This window comes from Arachis hypogaea, chromosome 16 (assembly GCF_003086295.3).
Source record: "Arachis hypogaea cultivar Tifrunner chromosome 16, arahy.Tifrunner.gnm2.J5K5, whole genome shotgun sequence".
NCBI classification, from domain to species: Eukaryota; Viridiplantae; Streptophyta; class Magnoliopsida; order Fabales; family Fabaceae; genus Arachis; species Arachis hypogaea.
In genome coordinates, this window is record NC_092051.1 from 34733182 (window position 1) to 34748969 (window position 15788).

General features: G+C 38.9%; 1 protein-coding gene and 1 non-coding gene across 2 annotated transcripts; both read left to right on the top strand.

Moving 5' to 3' along the window:
* Positions 1-1196: 1196 nt before the first annotated feature.
* LOC112756978 (uncharacterized) lies at positions 1197-1733 on the top strand. The gene has a single exon (XM_025805577.1). The coding sequence runs from the start codon at positions 1197-1199 to the stop codon at positions 1731-1733; it is 537 nt and encodes a 178-aa protein (XP_025661362.1).
* A 13947-nt stretch (positions 1734-15680) lies between these two features.
* LOC112761755 (small nucleolar RNA R71) lies at positions 15681-15788 on the top strand. The gene has a single exon (XR_003182134.1). It is a non-coding gene; the product is annotated as a small nucleolar RNA R71 (small nucleolar RNA).

Genomic DNA, 15788 nt, shown 5'->3' on the forward strand with positions numbered 1-15788 from the left:
CGTGGGAGCCGCGTTAGCACAACGCGAGGATATGAATCCATATGTCATAGCCTATGCATGAAAAACACTAGATGGAGCCCAATCCAACTACACTACCACCAAAAAAGAACTATTGGAAATAGTTTTTGCCATGGACAAGTTCCGAGCATATCTACTTGGTTCCAAGGTGGTAGTGTACTCGGATCATGCGGCGTTAAAGTATTTGTTGGCTAAGAAGGAATCCAAACCGAGATTGATTAGATGGGTTTTATTGTTGCAAGAATTTGACTTGGAAATTAAAGATAGGAGTGGTTCGCAAAACCTAGTGGCGGATCACTTAAGTCGCCTTGAACACACCAAAGGCGATACCACTCCTATTAATGATTCTTTTTCCTTTGAGGGCTTGCAAGCAATCTCGGAAGTTATTCCTTGGTATGCACCAATTGCAAATTACTTGGTGTCTCGCACCTTTCCTCCTAATCTCTCCAAACATCAAAGGGATAAGCTAAAAAGCGAATCCAAATACTATGTGTGGGATGGCCCATACCTTTGGAGATGCGGAGCGGATCAAGTAATTCGGAGGTGCATTCCACAAATCGAATTCCACTCAATCTTGGAAGCTTGCCACTCCTCCAAAGGAGGAGACCATTATGGACCTCAAAGAACGGCAAGAAAAATCCTAGATTGTGGTAATATCTCCTTTCCTTTTTGGTGGCCAACTCTTTTTAAGGACTCTTCTCCTTTTTGTAAATCTTGTTTTCAATGCCTTAGATTTGGTAATATCTCCAAGAAGGATGAAATCCCCCAACAAACCATGCTATTTTGTGAGATTTTTGATGTGTGAGGTATCAACTTCATGGGGCCATTCCCAAATTCTAATAGTTTTCTCTATATTCTACTAGCCATTGATTATGTGTCCAAATGGGTGGAAGCGATACCCACCCGGACGGACGATGCTAATTTGGTCCTTTCTTTTGTGAGAAATAACATCATTTGTAATTTTGGGTTGCCACGATCAATCGTGAGCGACCAAGGCTCACATTTTTGCAATAGAAGAATGGAAGGGCTAATGAAGAAATATGGCATCATGCATAAAGTGGCTACGGCCTACCACCCACAGACAAACGGCTAAGCTGAGGTTTCCAATCGGGATATCAAACGCATAATGGAGAGGATTGTGAAGCCCAATAGAAAAGATTGGAGTGCCAAGCTTACCGATGCACTATGGGCATACAGAACGGCGTACAAAAACGCCGATTGGCATGAGCCCCTTTCGGTTGGTATATGGCAAAGCTTGCCACTTACCGGTGGAGGCGGAGCATAGAGCATATTGGGCCGTCAAGGAGTGCAATCTAAGTTTGGGTGGGGCCGGAGTTGAGAGAAAGCTTCAACTAGTGGAATTAGAGTGTTTGAGGTTGGAAGCCTATGAGAACTCGAAACTTTACAAGAAGAAAATAAAAGCTGTGCACGAAAAGAACATAAGAAGAAGAGAATTTAGAGCCGGTGATCTAGTCCTCCTTTATAATTCAAGGTTGAGATTGTTGCCCGGAAAACTACGATCAAAATGGGAAGGCCCATATCAAGTGGAGAAAGCAGAACCCTATGGAGTCTACCATTTGCGCCATCCCTCGAGTTCGGATATCTTCAAGGTCAATGGGCACTGTCTCAAGTTGTATCATGGTGAACAAATGAAGAGCAACAAGGAGATTGAGGTATTCCTTTTGGAAGATGAACCTCTTGGCAAAGAGCAATGAGCTAGTGAAAGTCCAAAATAAAACTCCAAGTCAACCTGTAGGAGGGACAAAAGACAAAATGTACATGCGGAGATTCTATAAGCATATATGTATAGCCTAAAACAAAATATGACAGTCCAAAAGATAGTTCTTCGCCTGTAAGGAGGCTCTCCAGACGCTCAACGAGGTGTCTTTCGACCTGCATCTGAAAAACAACAAAATATATATGGAATGAGAACCGGAGGTTCTCAGCATGGTAAAGGTGCCCGCATAGTTAATATAAAAGGTCTCGGGAGAGCCAGAGGTATTCCTAGAACTTCGACACTCAGATTTCGGCTTAACAATTCAACTAAACCAGAAATTAGGTAAGTTATCTAAGGTATTAAAGTTCTAAATCTAACTTTAACTTAACACTTCACTTTCTGACTCTTCTAATCCTCCGAGACACTGGTGGAACAACCCCCCCACACCTCCATCAAGAAGGATTTCTCAAAAAATATACACATACAATTCAAGCAAGGAAAACGCAGATAGAGAAGCATTTACAGCAAGTAGAACAAGTAGCAGATAAGCAAAATTAAACAGTTAAGCAAACTAAAACAATGCACACTCAAACAAAGCAAACAAATGCATATGATGTATGCCTGTCCTATGGCTGATGAGTCTCATCTGTCGATTATACAGCCAACCCGACATGTCCTAGTAGTTAACCATTGGACAGTCCCTCTATGTGCGCATCCCCAAGCTCAATAATATAGTATTCCATGGAGTCAAACTCCAAGCTCAATAACATAGTATTCCATAGAGTCAAACTCCAAGCTCAATAATATTCCATGGAATCAAACTTCAAGCTCAAATATAATATTCAATATTCATATATATATATATATATATATATATATGCATGCCCATGGGAAAATTTGGGGAGTTAAAATGCCTGGTCACATCTTGCGACAGATGGTCAACAAATAGTCTCAAATACACAAGCCATTCAAATCATTTCCAGTAACAAATTATTTCAAAAACCAAACAGATACCAATATTAAATATTTTCCCAAAATCAACTAACTTCAACAACAAATTATTAACAACAGCTAAACCACACATTTTATACCATATACACAATCCATCAATTATACATTCGGTTCATTCCTATCTTAAAGTCTTCTAGCCTAAGTTTTCACGTGACATTAATTATTAACTACGAGAAACTAAAACCATACCTTCGTATGGAATCAAAATATTCGAAGCTCCGGAGAAGCTTTCTGACCGAGCTATCAAAGAAGAAGAAAACGACCAGAATTGTTTGTGCCTCCTAGAACTCCCGTTGGCCGAACTCAAGGGGTAGAGGAGCTACTTCTCCGTCAACTTCCACCAATCAAAAGTGGTGTCAACGTGTAGAGGAAGAGGATACAAATACTTTTACCGGATTAGATTTTTGATTGGGGTTACGGATTGCAAGAAATCGAAGCCGAAAGGTTGGAGGAGGTTTACATTCTCACGCTTCTCTCTCTCGGTCACTCTTCTCTCTCGCCACTCATTCCTTCGTATACTATATATATATATATATATATATATATATATATATATATATATGGCAGCGTAAGTATAATGATGATAATAAAGTAAATGTTACTTATTTCTTCGGATGATACTATTATATATAAAGCTAATGATATAATAAGGCTAATGATACTCATAACTATATGTTACATATATGTACAACGGCTTTCCATTAGGTAAATGCCTACCGTCTTTTATATATATATATAAAGTTGATGTATATGAGTTACTAATATAAATGACATTAGTAACTTAAGGATGAAAGATATTTGGTGAAGTATTAGCAAAGCTAAGCTTACCAAAGAGTATCGATATTTACTCATATCATCGGATATCGAACTCGATAATAATATTATTATCTAAACTCTATTTTTAAATTTAAGTATCAATTACTCAAATTAAAATATACATATAAGTGTCATTACTTATAAATTACTAGAATTATAGTTTTAATTATGTAATATATATATATATATATATATATATATATATATATATATATGAATTTGATTGAATTCAAATTGTTATAAAATTAGTTCAATTACTGATAACAAAATAATTTTCTAAAAATAAAGAACTCTGATTTTATAAAATAAATTATAACTTATTTATATTTATATTTTTTTAAAATTGAGGGTCGCTGATGAACGAAATTCTTATGCCGGTGTAGAAGTTAACATTGAGTTTAATCGTGAGTATAGTATAACCGATATGTAAATGTCGCATCAAACAATTCTAAAATCTATGACCGAGAGTATTAGTCCCGGGTCATTCTCCCTAGGAATTGCCTTAGAATGCACGTCATTGATTAGGAAGTCTTTTGTGGTTTTGAGAGTTAGTGCAAGAATTCAAACTAACAAAAGTAAACAACAATTAATTGAGATGAAAGCCTTGGCCAAGGGTGAGTATTGGAAGTTCCATCATTGTAGTTTCCTTCAATTGTGATAAGAATTAATTTTTGCTTCACTTAGTTAACCCCCTAATAATGGAGGAAAGTCAAGTGAAAGTAACTAACTTGAGTCACAAGTCCTAGCCTAATCCTAGGGAAGTCTAGCTTTAGTGCACTCCAAGTCAATTAGCAATTCTCAATTCCTAATCAACAATTGATATCCACTACTCAAGTGTCTATATTAACTCAACCCCTAAGGCAAGTAAGAGAAATCTACTCCATAGCTAGGGTTGTCATTTTCACAAACAATTGGCGAGCAATCATAGAAGACATGATTAATTTGATAGAAAATAATTGAATTAAAGCTATCTAATTCAAACAATCATCAACAATCAAGCCGTTGAATGAAATTCTTCAATTCATTAATCAAAATTCAAAGTAACAAGGTCACAAATCTAGATCCAAGTGAATGAATCAAAAGATCACTAATTGAAAGTAGAAGAAGAGTAGATCTACAACTTGTATCAAAGTAAAACTGAATTAGCAATGGATCTCACCAAGAAATTAAGGAAAATTGCAATGAAAAGAGTAAAATCCTAGAGAGAAGTTGGAGTTTCTCTCTCTAAAAGCCATAATGTAACTAACTACCCAAAATATCTAGAATAATGTCTAATTGTCTCAATCTCCCTAATCCTTGGTCTTCTTATACTCTTCCCGCCAGAATTCTGCCGCAAAACAGGGCCTTCTCCTTGCCTGAAATCGCTGGTCACGTTTTCTTCTTAAAAAATCACGTGCGGCTATCGGCTCGTACGCGTCCCTGGGGCTTTTGGCGATCCACGTGCAGGCGCGCAGTGTGCGCGTGCGTTCAAGGATTTCTGGCCCAGCCATATAAACGCACCGGCTTCTCGTTTCGGCTCCACTGTGCCGGCTCTGAGGGTGCACATCCGTGCGTACGCATTGGAAAATGTGGGGGGGTGGCATTTGTTGAGGTAAGAAGCATGTTGTTGTTTTTTTGTTAAAAATATTGGGAAGTGGATACATACTCATGTGTTGACCAAATGTGTAGACCATATGCGCTGATAAGAAAAGAAAAAAAAAAGAAAACAAAAGTGGAGACAAAACAAAAAGAGAAGAAAAAGGAATAATGAAAAAAAAAAGCAAGAAAAGTAAAGAAAAGAAAAAAAAAGGGGACAAAATGCCCCAAAGTAAGACTTAAAGACAAATCAATGCGTATGTATAATGATCAAAAGTAAATGTATGAGTATGTGAAAGAGTGAAGAATGGGTAGTTAGCTTAGTACATAATTGTATAGGATGTTATATAGGTTAGGAGGGGAGTTTAAGTTAATCAAAGGATTCAATTTTAGCCCACTTAGCCAAATATATAACCCTACCTTAACCCTAACCCCATTACAATTTAAGGAAAGACCTCATGATATATGTATGCATGCATAGAACAATTGTTGATTGGCTAGAGGAAGAAAAAATTTTGGAAGAGCTTGAAGTAGGGGAGGATTGAGTGATCAACCCTATACAGCGAGCGAATAGAGTGCAAACACTTACGGTCAGGGGTTCGAAGCTCAATACCTTGTTCCCGGCTCTCGCGAGCGCTCTTCATGCAAGCTATGCATATTTCACTTTGATGACAAGAATTGGTAGAATTCATACATTGCCCATCATCTTGCCCTATGTGCATATATATATGTTCTAGGAAGATTGAATTGCTATTGACCAAGTAGATAGTAGCATACTCCCTAGTTGCATTCATGTAAGTAGATTGCATCCCATGAGTCTCATTCTCTTGTGATCCTTTGATCTTTTGCTTTTCTTTAGCATGAGGACATGCTATAGTTTAAGTGTGGGGAGGTTGATAAACCCGTTTTTAGGGTTTATCATGTATAGATTTTGAGGGTTTTATCAATGGTCTTCCACACTTATTCATATAAAAATGCATAATTTTGTGTTCCATTCCTAATTTTGCCTCATAAGATGAAAACATGCTTCTTTTACATTAGAATTGATATATTGTAATCCTCCTCTTTTACCATTCGATGGCGTGACCCGTTTGCTAAGTGGTTTCAGAAGTCATAGGGCAAAAAATGGCTAAGAGGAATGAAAGAAGCATGCATGAATGGAAAAAGCATGGAAAAATTAGAGTTTTGGAATTTGGGCATGGGCGCGCACGCGCACCATACGCGTATGCGCGGATGTGCACCCTCAGAGCTGGCGCAGTGGAGCCAAAACGAGAAGTCGGCGCGTTTATATGGCTGGGCCAAAAATCCTTGGACTCGCGCGCTCACTGCGCGCCTGCGTGGATCGCCAAAAGCCCCAAGGACGCGTACGCGCACTGTGCGCGTACACGCCGATAGCCGCACGTAATTTTTTAAGAAGAAAACGTGACCAGCGATTTCAGGCAAGGGGCAGGCCATGTTTTGGGGCAGGCCCTGTTTTGGGGCAGAATTCTGGCAGGAAGAGCATAAGAAGACCAAGGATTAGGGAGATTGAGACAATTAGACATTATTCTAGATATTTTGGGTAGTTAGTTACATTTTGTCTTTTAGAGAGAGAAACTCCAATTTCTCTCTAGGATTTTACTCTCTTCATTGCAATTTTCCTTGATTTCTTGGTGAAATCCATTACTAATTCACTTTTACTTTGATACAAGTTGTAGATCTACTCTTCTTCTACTCTCAATTAGTGATCTTTTGATTCATTCACTTGGATCTAGATTTGTTACCTTGTTACTTTGAATTTTGATTAATGAATTGAGAAATTTCATTCAATTGCTTGATTGTTGATGATTGTTTGAATTAGATAGCTTTAATTCAATTCTTTTCTATCAATTTCATCATGTCTTCTATGATTGCTCGCCAATTGTTTGTGAAAATCACAACCCTAGCTATGGAGTAGATTTCTCTTACTTGGTTTAGGGGTTGAGTTATTGGAGACACTTGAGTAGTGGATATCAATTGTTGATTAGGAATTGAGAATTACTAATTGACTTGGAGTGCACTAAAGCTAGACTTTCCTAGGTTTAGGCTAGGTCTTGTGACTCAAGTTAGTTACTTTCACTTGACTTTCCTCCATTATTAGGGGGTTAACTAAGTGAAGCAATAATTAATTCTTATCACAATTGAAGGAAACTACAATGATGAAACTTCCAATACTCACCCTTGGCCAAGGCTTTCATCTCAATTAATTGTTGTTTACTTTTGTTAGTTTGAATTCTTGCACCAACTCTCAAAACCACAAAAGACTTCCTAATCAATGATGTGCATTCTAAGGCAATTCCTAGGGAGAACGACCCGGGACTAATACTCTCGGTCATAGATTTTAGAATTGTTTGATGCAATATTTGCATGTCGGTTATACTATACTCATAATTGAACTCAATGTTAACTTCTACACCGGCATAAGAATTTCGTTCATCAGCAACCCTCAATTTTAAAAAAATATAAACATAAATAAGTTATAATTTATTTTATAAAATCAGAGTTCTTTATTTTTTGAAAATTATTTTATTATTAGTAATTGAACTAATTTTATAACAATTTGAATTCAATCAAATTCATATTCTGGACAACACATACAAAGAGACCTGCCAATATAAAAAAAAAGATTAGGGAACTTTTGAGAGATTTTTATATTGAGTTTCTTTCTATTCTATCTCCCATCTATCTATCTATTCCAATTTTTTTCTTTAGTTATTCACTAGAACAATTATGATCCGGAAGTTAATCCGGGGCAAGTGTTCGAATCTATTATGACATAAGATATAGGCACTCAACGGACCTTTTTGAATCCTCTAAAACTCCTCCTGGACTTTAAATTTCAATTCAATAATTTTTTTTGTGCAACCTAGGTTAGGGGATTCAGATTTGAATTATATATATATATATATATATATATATTACATAATTAAAACTATAATTCTAGTAATTTATAAGTAATGAAACTTTTATGTATATTTTAATTTGAGTAATTGATATTTAAATTTAAAAATAGAGTTTAGATAATAATATTATTATCGAGTTCGATATCCGATGATATGAGTAAATATCGATACTCTTTGGTGAACTTAGCCTTTCTAATACTTCACCAAATATCTTTCATCTTTAAGTTACTAATGTCATTTATATTAGTAACTCATATACATTCAACTTTATATATTATTATTATTATTATTATGCTTGTACGCATATATGTAATATATAGTTATGAGTATCATTAGCCTTATTATATCATTAGCTTTATATATAATAGTTTCATCCGAAGGAATAAGTAACATTTATTTTATTATCATTATTATACTTGCGCCGCCATATATATATAGTATACGAAGTAATGAGTGGCGAGAGAGAAGAGTGACTGAGAGAGAGAAGCGTGAGAACGTAAACCTCCTCCAACCTTTCGGCTTTGATTTCTTGCAATCCGTAACCCCAATCAAAAATCTAATCCAGTAAAAGTATTCATATCCTCCTCCTCTACATGTTGACACCACTTTTGATTGGTGAAAGGTGACGGAGAAGTAGCTCCTCTACCCCTTGAGTTCCGCCAACGGGAGTTCTAGGAGGCACAGACAATTCTGGACATTTTCTTCTTCTTTGATAGCTCGGTTAGAAAGCCTCTCCGGAGCTTTGAATATTTTGATTCCGTACGAAGGTGTGGTTTTAGTTTCTCGTAGTTAATGATTAATGTCACGTGAAAACTTAGGCTAGAAGACCTTAAGATAGGAATGAACTGAATGTATAATTGATGGATTGTGTATATGGTATAAAATGTGTGGTTTAGCTGTTGTTAATAATTTATTGTTGAAGTTAGTTGATTTTGGGAAAATATTTAATATTGATATCTGTTTGATTTTGAAATAATTTGTTACTGGAAATGATTTGAATGACTGAGGGGTGTTTGCTTTGGTAGATGGGACCCTTGAAGGGTGGTAGAAATTCGAGTTTTAGAGGAGATACTGCCAAAATTTCTATAAGAATTGGAGTTTTAATTTGAAGTGTTATTTTAAAAAGGAAAGAGATTTTTATGTGGCTTGTGTATTTGAGACTATTTGTTGACCCTCTGTCGCAAGATGTGACCGGGCACTTTAACTCCCCGGATTCCCCCATGGGCATGCATATATATATATGAATATTGAATATTATATTTGAGCTTGGAGTTTGATTCCATGGAATATTATTGAGCTTGGAGTTTGACTCTATGGAATACTATGTTATTGAGCTTGGAGTTTGACTCCATGGAATACTATATTATTGAGCTTGGGGATTGGTGCACGAAATTGTGATGTCCAGGCTCGAACAAATCCTGGTAATGGCTCCAAAGCTTGGTGCTTTGATCTTAATTCATAATTGTCACAACTTCGATACAACTAACCAGCAAGTGCACTGGGTCGTCCAAGTAATACCTTACGTGAGTAAGGTTCGAATCCCACGGAGATTGTTGGTATGAAGCAAGCTATGGTCACCTTGTAAATCTCAGTCAGGCAGATATAAATGGATAGTGGTGTTTTCGAATAATAATTAATAAGATAGGGATAGAGGTACTTATGTAAATCATTGGTAGGAATTTCAGATAAGCGAATGGAGATACTTTCGTTCCTCTGAACCTCTGCTTTCCTGCTATCTTCATCCAATCAGTCTTACTCCTTTCCATGGCTGGCTTTATGCAAGGGCATCACCGTTGTCAGTGGCTACATCCCCTCCTCTCAGTGAATAATATGCTCACGCACCCTGTCACGGCACGGCTATTCATCTCTCGGTTCCCGATCATGCTGGAATAGGATTCACCCTCCTTTTGCGTCTGTCACTAACGCCCAGCACTCGCGAGTTTGAAGCTCGTCACAGTCATTCAATCATTGAATCCTACTCAGAATACCACAGACAAGGTTTAAACCTTCCGGATTCTCTTGAATGCCGCCATCATTCTAGCTTACGCCACGAAGATTCTGGTTAGGAGATCTAAGAGATACTCATTCTAGCTTAATTCATGTAGAACAGAAGTGTTTGTCAGGCACGCGTTCATAGGGGAGAATGGTGATGAGCATCACACATAATCATCACCTTCATCACGTTCTTGGGTGCGAATAGATATCTTAGAAACGAAATAAGAAGAATTGAATGGAAAACAGTAGTACTTTGCATTAATCTTTGAGGAACAGCAGAGCTCCACACCTTAATCTATGGAGTGTAGAAACTCTACCGTATGAAAATACATAAGTGAAGGTCCAGGCATGGCCGAGATGGCCAGCCCCCTAAACGAGATCAATAGTCTCCTAAGATGAACAATGGAATAAAACTGAGACCAAAGATGGTCAAAAAGACGTCTAATACAATAGTAAGAGGTCCTATTTATAATAAACTAGTCACTAGGGTTTACATGAGTGAGTAATTGATGCATAAATCCACTTCCTGGGCCCACTTAGTGTGTGTTTGGGCTGAGCTTAAGTGTAGCACGTGCAGAGGCCATTTGTGGAGTTGAACGCCAGTTTCTGTGCCAGTTTGGGCGTTCAACTCTGGTTTTGGATTCTTACTAAAAACATACTAAAAACAATGTCAAAAAGCGTATAAATTATCCGCTCATCACAACACCAAACTTAAATTGTTGCTTGTCCCCAAGCAACTTAAAAATCAAATAGGATAAAAAGAAGAGAATATACTATAAATTCCAAACTATCAATGAAACAGAGCTCCAATCATATGAGCGGGACTTATAGCTTTTTGCCTCTTGAATAGTTTTGGCATCTCACTTTATCCATTGAGGTTCAGAATGATTGGCATCTATAGGAACTTCAGAGTTCAGATAGTGTTATTGATTCTCCTAGTTCAGTATGATGATTCTTGAACACAGCTTCTTTATGAGTCTTGGCCGTGGCCCTAAGCACTTTGTTTTCCAGTATTACCACCAGATACATAAATGCCACAGACACATAATTGGGTGAACCTTTTCAGATTGTGACTCAGCCTTGCTAAAGTCCCCAATTAGAGGTGTCCAGGATTCTTAAGCACACTCTTTGTTTTTGCTTTGGACCTTGACTTTAACCGCTCAGTCTCAAGTTTTCACTTGACACCTACACGCCACAAGCACATGGTTAGGGACAGCTTGGTTTAGCCGCTTAGACCAGGATTTTATTCCTTTAGGCCCTCCTATCCACTGATGCTCAAAGCCTTGGGATCCTTTTTATTTGCCCTTGCCTTTTGGTTTTAAGGGTTATTGGCTTTTTCTGCTTGCTTTTTCTTTTTCTTTCTATTTTTTTTCGCCTATTTTTTTTCCTGTAAGCTTTGTTCTTTGCTGCTTTTTCTTGCTTCAAGAATCATTTTTATGATTTTTCAGATTATCAAATAACATGTCTCCTAGTCCTCATTCTTTCAAGAGCCAACATATTTAACATTCTTAAACAACAACTTCAAAAGACATATGCACTGTTCAAGCATACATTCAGAAAACAAGAAGCATTGTCACCACATCAATATAATTAAGCTAAGTTCAAGGATAAATTCGAAACTCATGTACTTCTTATTCTTTTGAATTAAAACATTTTTCATTTAAGAGAGGTGATGGATTCATAGGACATTCATATCTTTAAGACAAAGTTACTAACTACTAATGATCATGTAATGAAGACATAGATAAGCACATAACATAGAAAACGAAAAACAGAAGAAAGAAGAACAAGGAATGAATCCACCTTAGTGATGGTGGCGTTTCCTTCTTGAGGAACCAATGATGTCCTTGAGCTCTTCTATGTCTCTTCCTTGTCTTTGTTGCTCCTCCCTCATTGCTTTTTGATCTTCTCTTATTTCATGGAGCATGATGGAGTGCTCTTGATGTTCCACCCTTAGTTGTCCCATATTGGAACTCAATTCTCCTAGGGAGGTGTTGATTTGCTCCCAATAGTTTTGTGGAGGAAAGTGCATTTGAGGCATCTCAGGGATCTCATGGAAGTGAGCTTCTTGCGCCTCTTGAGCTCCATGACTGGGCTCTCTTGCTTGCTCCATCTTTTTCTTAGTGATGGGCTTGTCCTCTTTGATGAGGATATCTCCCTCTATGTCAATCCCAGCCGAATTGCATAGGTGGCAAATGAGGTGAGGGAAGGCTAACCTTGCCATGGTGGAGGACTTGTCAGCCACCTTGTAGAGTTCTTGAGGTATAATCTCATGAACTTCCACCTCTTCTCCAATCATGATGCTATGGATCATGATGGCTCGGTCTATAGTAACTTCAGACCGGTTGCTAGTGGGAATGATTGAGCATTGAATAAACTCCAACCATCCTCTAGCTATAGGCTTGAGGTCCAATCTTCTTAGTTGAACCGGCTTGCCTTTGGAGTCAATCTTCCATTGAGCTCCTTCTACACATATGTCCATAAGGACTTGGTCCAACCTTTGATCAAAGTTGACTCTCCTTGTGTAGGGGCGTGCGTTCTCTTCCATGTATGGCAAGTTAAACGCCAACCTCACATTCTCCGGACTAAAATCTAAGTATTTCCCCCGAACCATTGTAACATAGTTCTTTGGATCCGGGTTCTTACTTTGATCATGGTTCTTGGTGATCCATGCATTGGCATAGAACTCTTGAACCATTAGGATGCCGACTTGTTGGATGGGATTTGTTAGAACTTCCCAACCTCTTCTTTGAATTTCATGTCGGATCTCCGGATACTCATTTCTTTTGAGTTTAAAAGGGACCTCAGGGATCACCTTCTTCTTGGCCACAACATCATAGAAGTGGTCTTGATGGGCTTTGGAGATGAATCTTTCCATCTCCCATGACTCGGATGTGGAAGCTTTTATCTTTCCTTTCCTTCTTCTAGAGGATTCTCCGGTCTTAGGTGCCATCAATGGTAATGGAAAAACAAAAAAGCTATGCCTTTACCACACCAAACTTAGAATATTGCTCGCCCTCGAGCAATAAACAAAAGAATAGAAGAAGAAGAAGAAGAAATATGGAGAGGGAGAGGGAGATATGGTTTCGGCTAAGGAGAGTGTAGAGGGGTGTGTTGTGTGAATTTGATGAAGAATGGAGGTCTTTATATAGGGAAGGGAGGGGGGTTAAGGTTCGGCCATATGGGTGGGTTTGGGTGGGAAATTGGTTTTGAATTTTGAAGGTAGGTGGAGTTTATGAGGTAGGTTTATGGGGAAGAGTGGATGGATGTGAGTGGTGAAGAGGTGATGGGGAAGAGAGTTTGAGGTGATTGATGAGGGGTTTTTAGGGAAGAGTGTTTATGGGGTTGTGTGAAAGAGAGTGGTGAGAAGAAGTGAGTGGAGGTAGGTGGGGATCCTGTGGGGTCCACAGATCCTGAGTGGATCCTGTGGGGTCCACAGATCCTAAGATGATCCTGTGGGGTCCACAGATCCTGAGTGGATCCTGTGGGGTCCACAGATCCTGAGGTGTTCAAGGATTTACATCCCTGCACCCATTAGGCATGTAAAAATGCCTTTGTATCCAACTCTGGGCGTTCAGCGCCAGGTTGGTGGCCATTTTGGGCGTTCAACGCCCAACTGTGTGCCATTTCTGGCGTTGAACGCCAGAACCATGCCTGTTCTGGCGTTCAGCGCCCAGAAGCTGCCCATTTTGGGCGTTCAGCGCCAGAACCATGCTCTGTTCTGGCGCTGAACACCAGACAGATGCTCCTCCAGGGTGTGATTTTTCTTCTGCTGTTTTTGATTCCGTTTTCAATTTTTATATTTATTTTGTGACTCCACATGATCATGAACCTAAGAAAACATGAAAAACAATAAAAATAAGAATTAGATAAACATTGGGTTGCCTCCCAACAAGCGCTTCTTTAATGTCAATAGCTTGACAGTGGGCTCTCATGGAGCCTCACAGATGTGCAGAGCTTTGTTGAGACTCTCCAACACCAAACTTAGAGTTTGGATATGGGAGTTCAACACCAAACTTAGAGTTTGGTTGTGGCCTCCCAACACCAAACTTAGAGTTTGACTGTGGGGGCTCTGGTTGACTCTGCTTGGAGAGAAGCTTTTGCTGCTTCCTCTCCATGGTTGCAGAGGGAGATCCTTGAGTTTTGAATACAAGGGAGTTCTCATTCCATTGAAGGAATATTTCACCTCTGTCAACATCAATCACAGCTCTTGCTGTGGCCAGGAAAGGTCTTTCTAGGATGATGGATTCATCCTCTTCCTTTCCAGTATCCAGGACTATGAAATCAGTAGGTATGTAAAGGCCCTCAACCTTTACTAATACATCTTCTACTTGTCCATAAGCCTGTTTTCTTGAGCTGTCTGCCATCTCTAGTGAGATTTTAGCAGCTTGCACCCCATAGATTCCCAGTTTCTCTATTACAGAGAGGGGCATGAGGTTTATTCCTGAACCAAGGTCACACAGAGCCTTAAAGATCATGGTGCCTATGGTACAAGGGATTATGAACTTTCCAGGATCCTGTCTCTTCTGAGGCAATGTCAGTTGATCCAGATCACTTAGTTCATTGATAAACAAGGGAGGTTCAACTTCCCAAGTATCAATGCCAAATAATTTGGCATTTAGCTTCATGATTGCACCAAGAAACTTGGCAGCTTGCTCTTCAGTAACATCCTCATTCTCTTCAGAAGAGGAATACTCATCAGAGCTCATGAAGGGCATAAGGAGGTTCAATGGGATCTCTATGGTCTCTAGATGAGCCCCAGAGTCCTTTGGTTCCTCAGAGGGAAGCTCCTTATTGATCACTGGACGTCCCAGGAGGTCTTCCTCCTTGGGATTCACGTCCTCTCCTCTCCTCACAGGTTCGGCCATGGCGCTTATGTCAATGGCCTTGCACTCTCCTTTTGGGTTCTCTTCTGTATTGCTTGGGAGAGTACTAGGAGGGATTTCAGTGATCCTTTTACTCAGCTGGCCCACTTGTGCTTCCAGATTTCTAATGGAAGACCTTGTTTCATTCATGAAACTTACAGTGGCCTTAGATAGATCAGAGACTAGATTTGCTAAATTAGAAGCATTTTGTTCAGAGTTCTCTGTCTGTTGCTGAGTTGATGATGGACAAGGTTTGCTATTGCTAAACCTGTTTCTTCCACCATTATTAAAGCCTTGTTGGGGCTTTTGATCCTTCCATGAGAAATTTGGATGATTTCTCCATGTTGAGTTATAGGTGTTTCCATAAGGTTCACCTAAGTAGTTCACCTCTGCTATTGCAGGGTTCTCAGGATCATAGGCTTCTTCTTCAGAAGATGCCTCTTGAGTACTGTTGGGTGCAGCTTGCATTTTATGCAGACTCTGAGAAATCATATTGACTTGCTGAGTCAATATTTTGTTCTGAGCCAATATGGCATTCAGAGTATCAACTTCAAGAACTCCCTTCTTCATAGGCATCCCATTGCTTACAGGATTCCTTTCAGAAGTGTACATGAACTGGTTATTAGCAACCATGTCAATGAGTTCTTGAGCTTCTGCAGGCGTCTTCTTTAGGTGAATGGATCCACCTGCAGAAGTGTCCAGTGACATCTTTGATAGCTCAGATAAACCATCATAGAATATATCCAGGATGATCCATTCTGAAAGCATGTCAGAAGGACACTTTTTAGTCAACTGTTTGTATCTTTCCCAAGCTTCATAGAGGGATTCACCTTCTTTCTGCCTGAAGGTTTGAACATCAGCTCTAAGCTT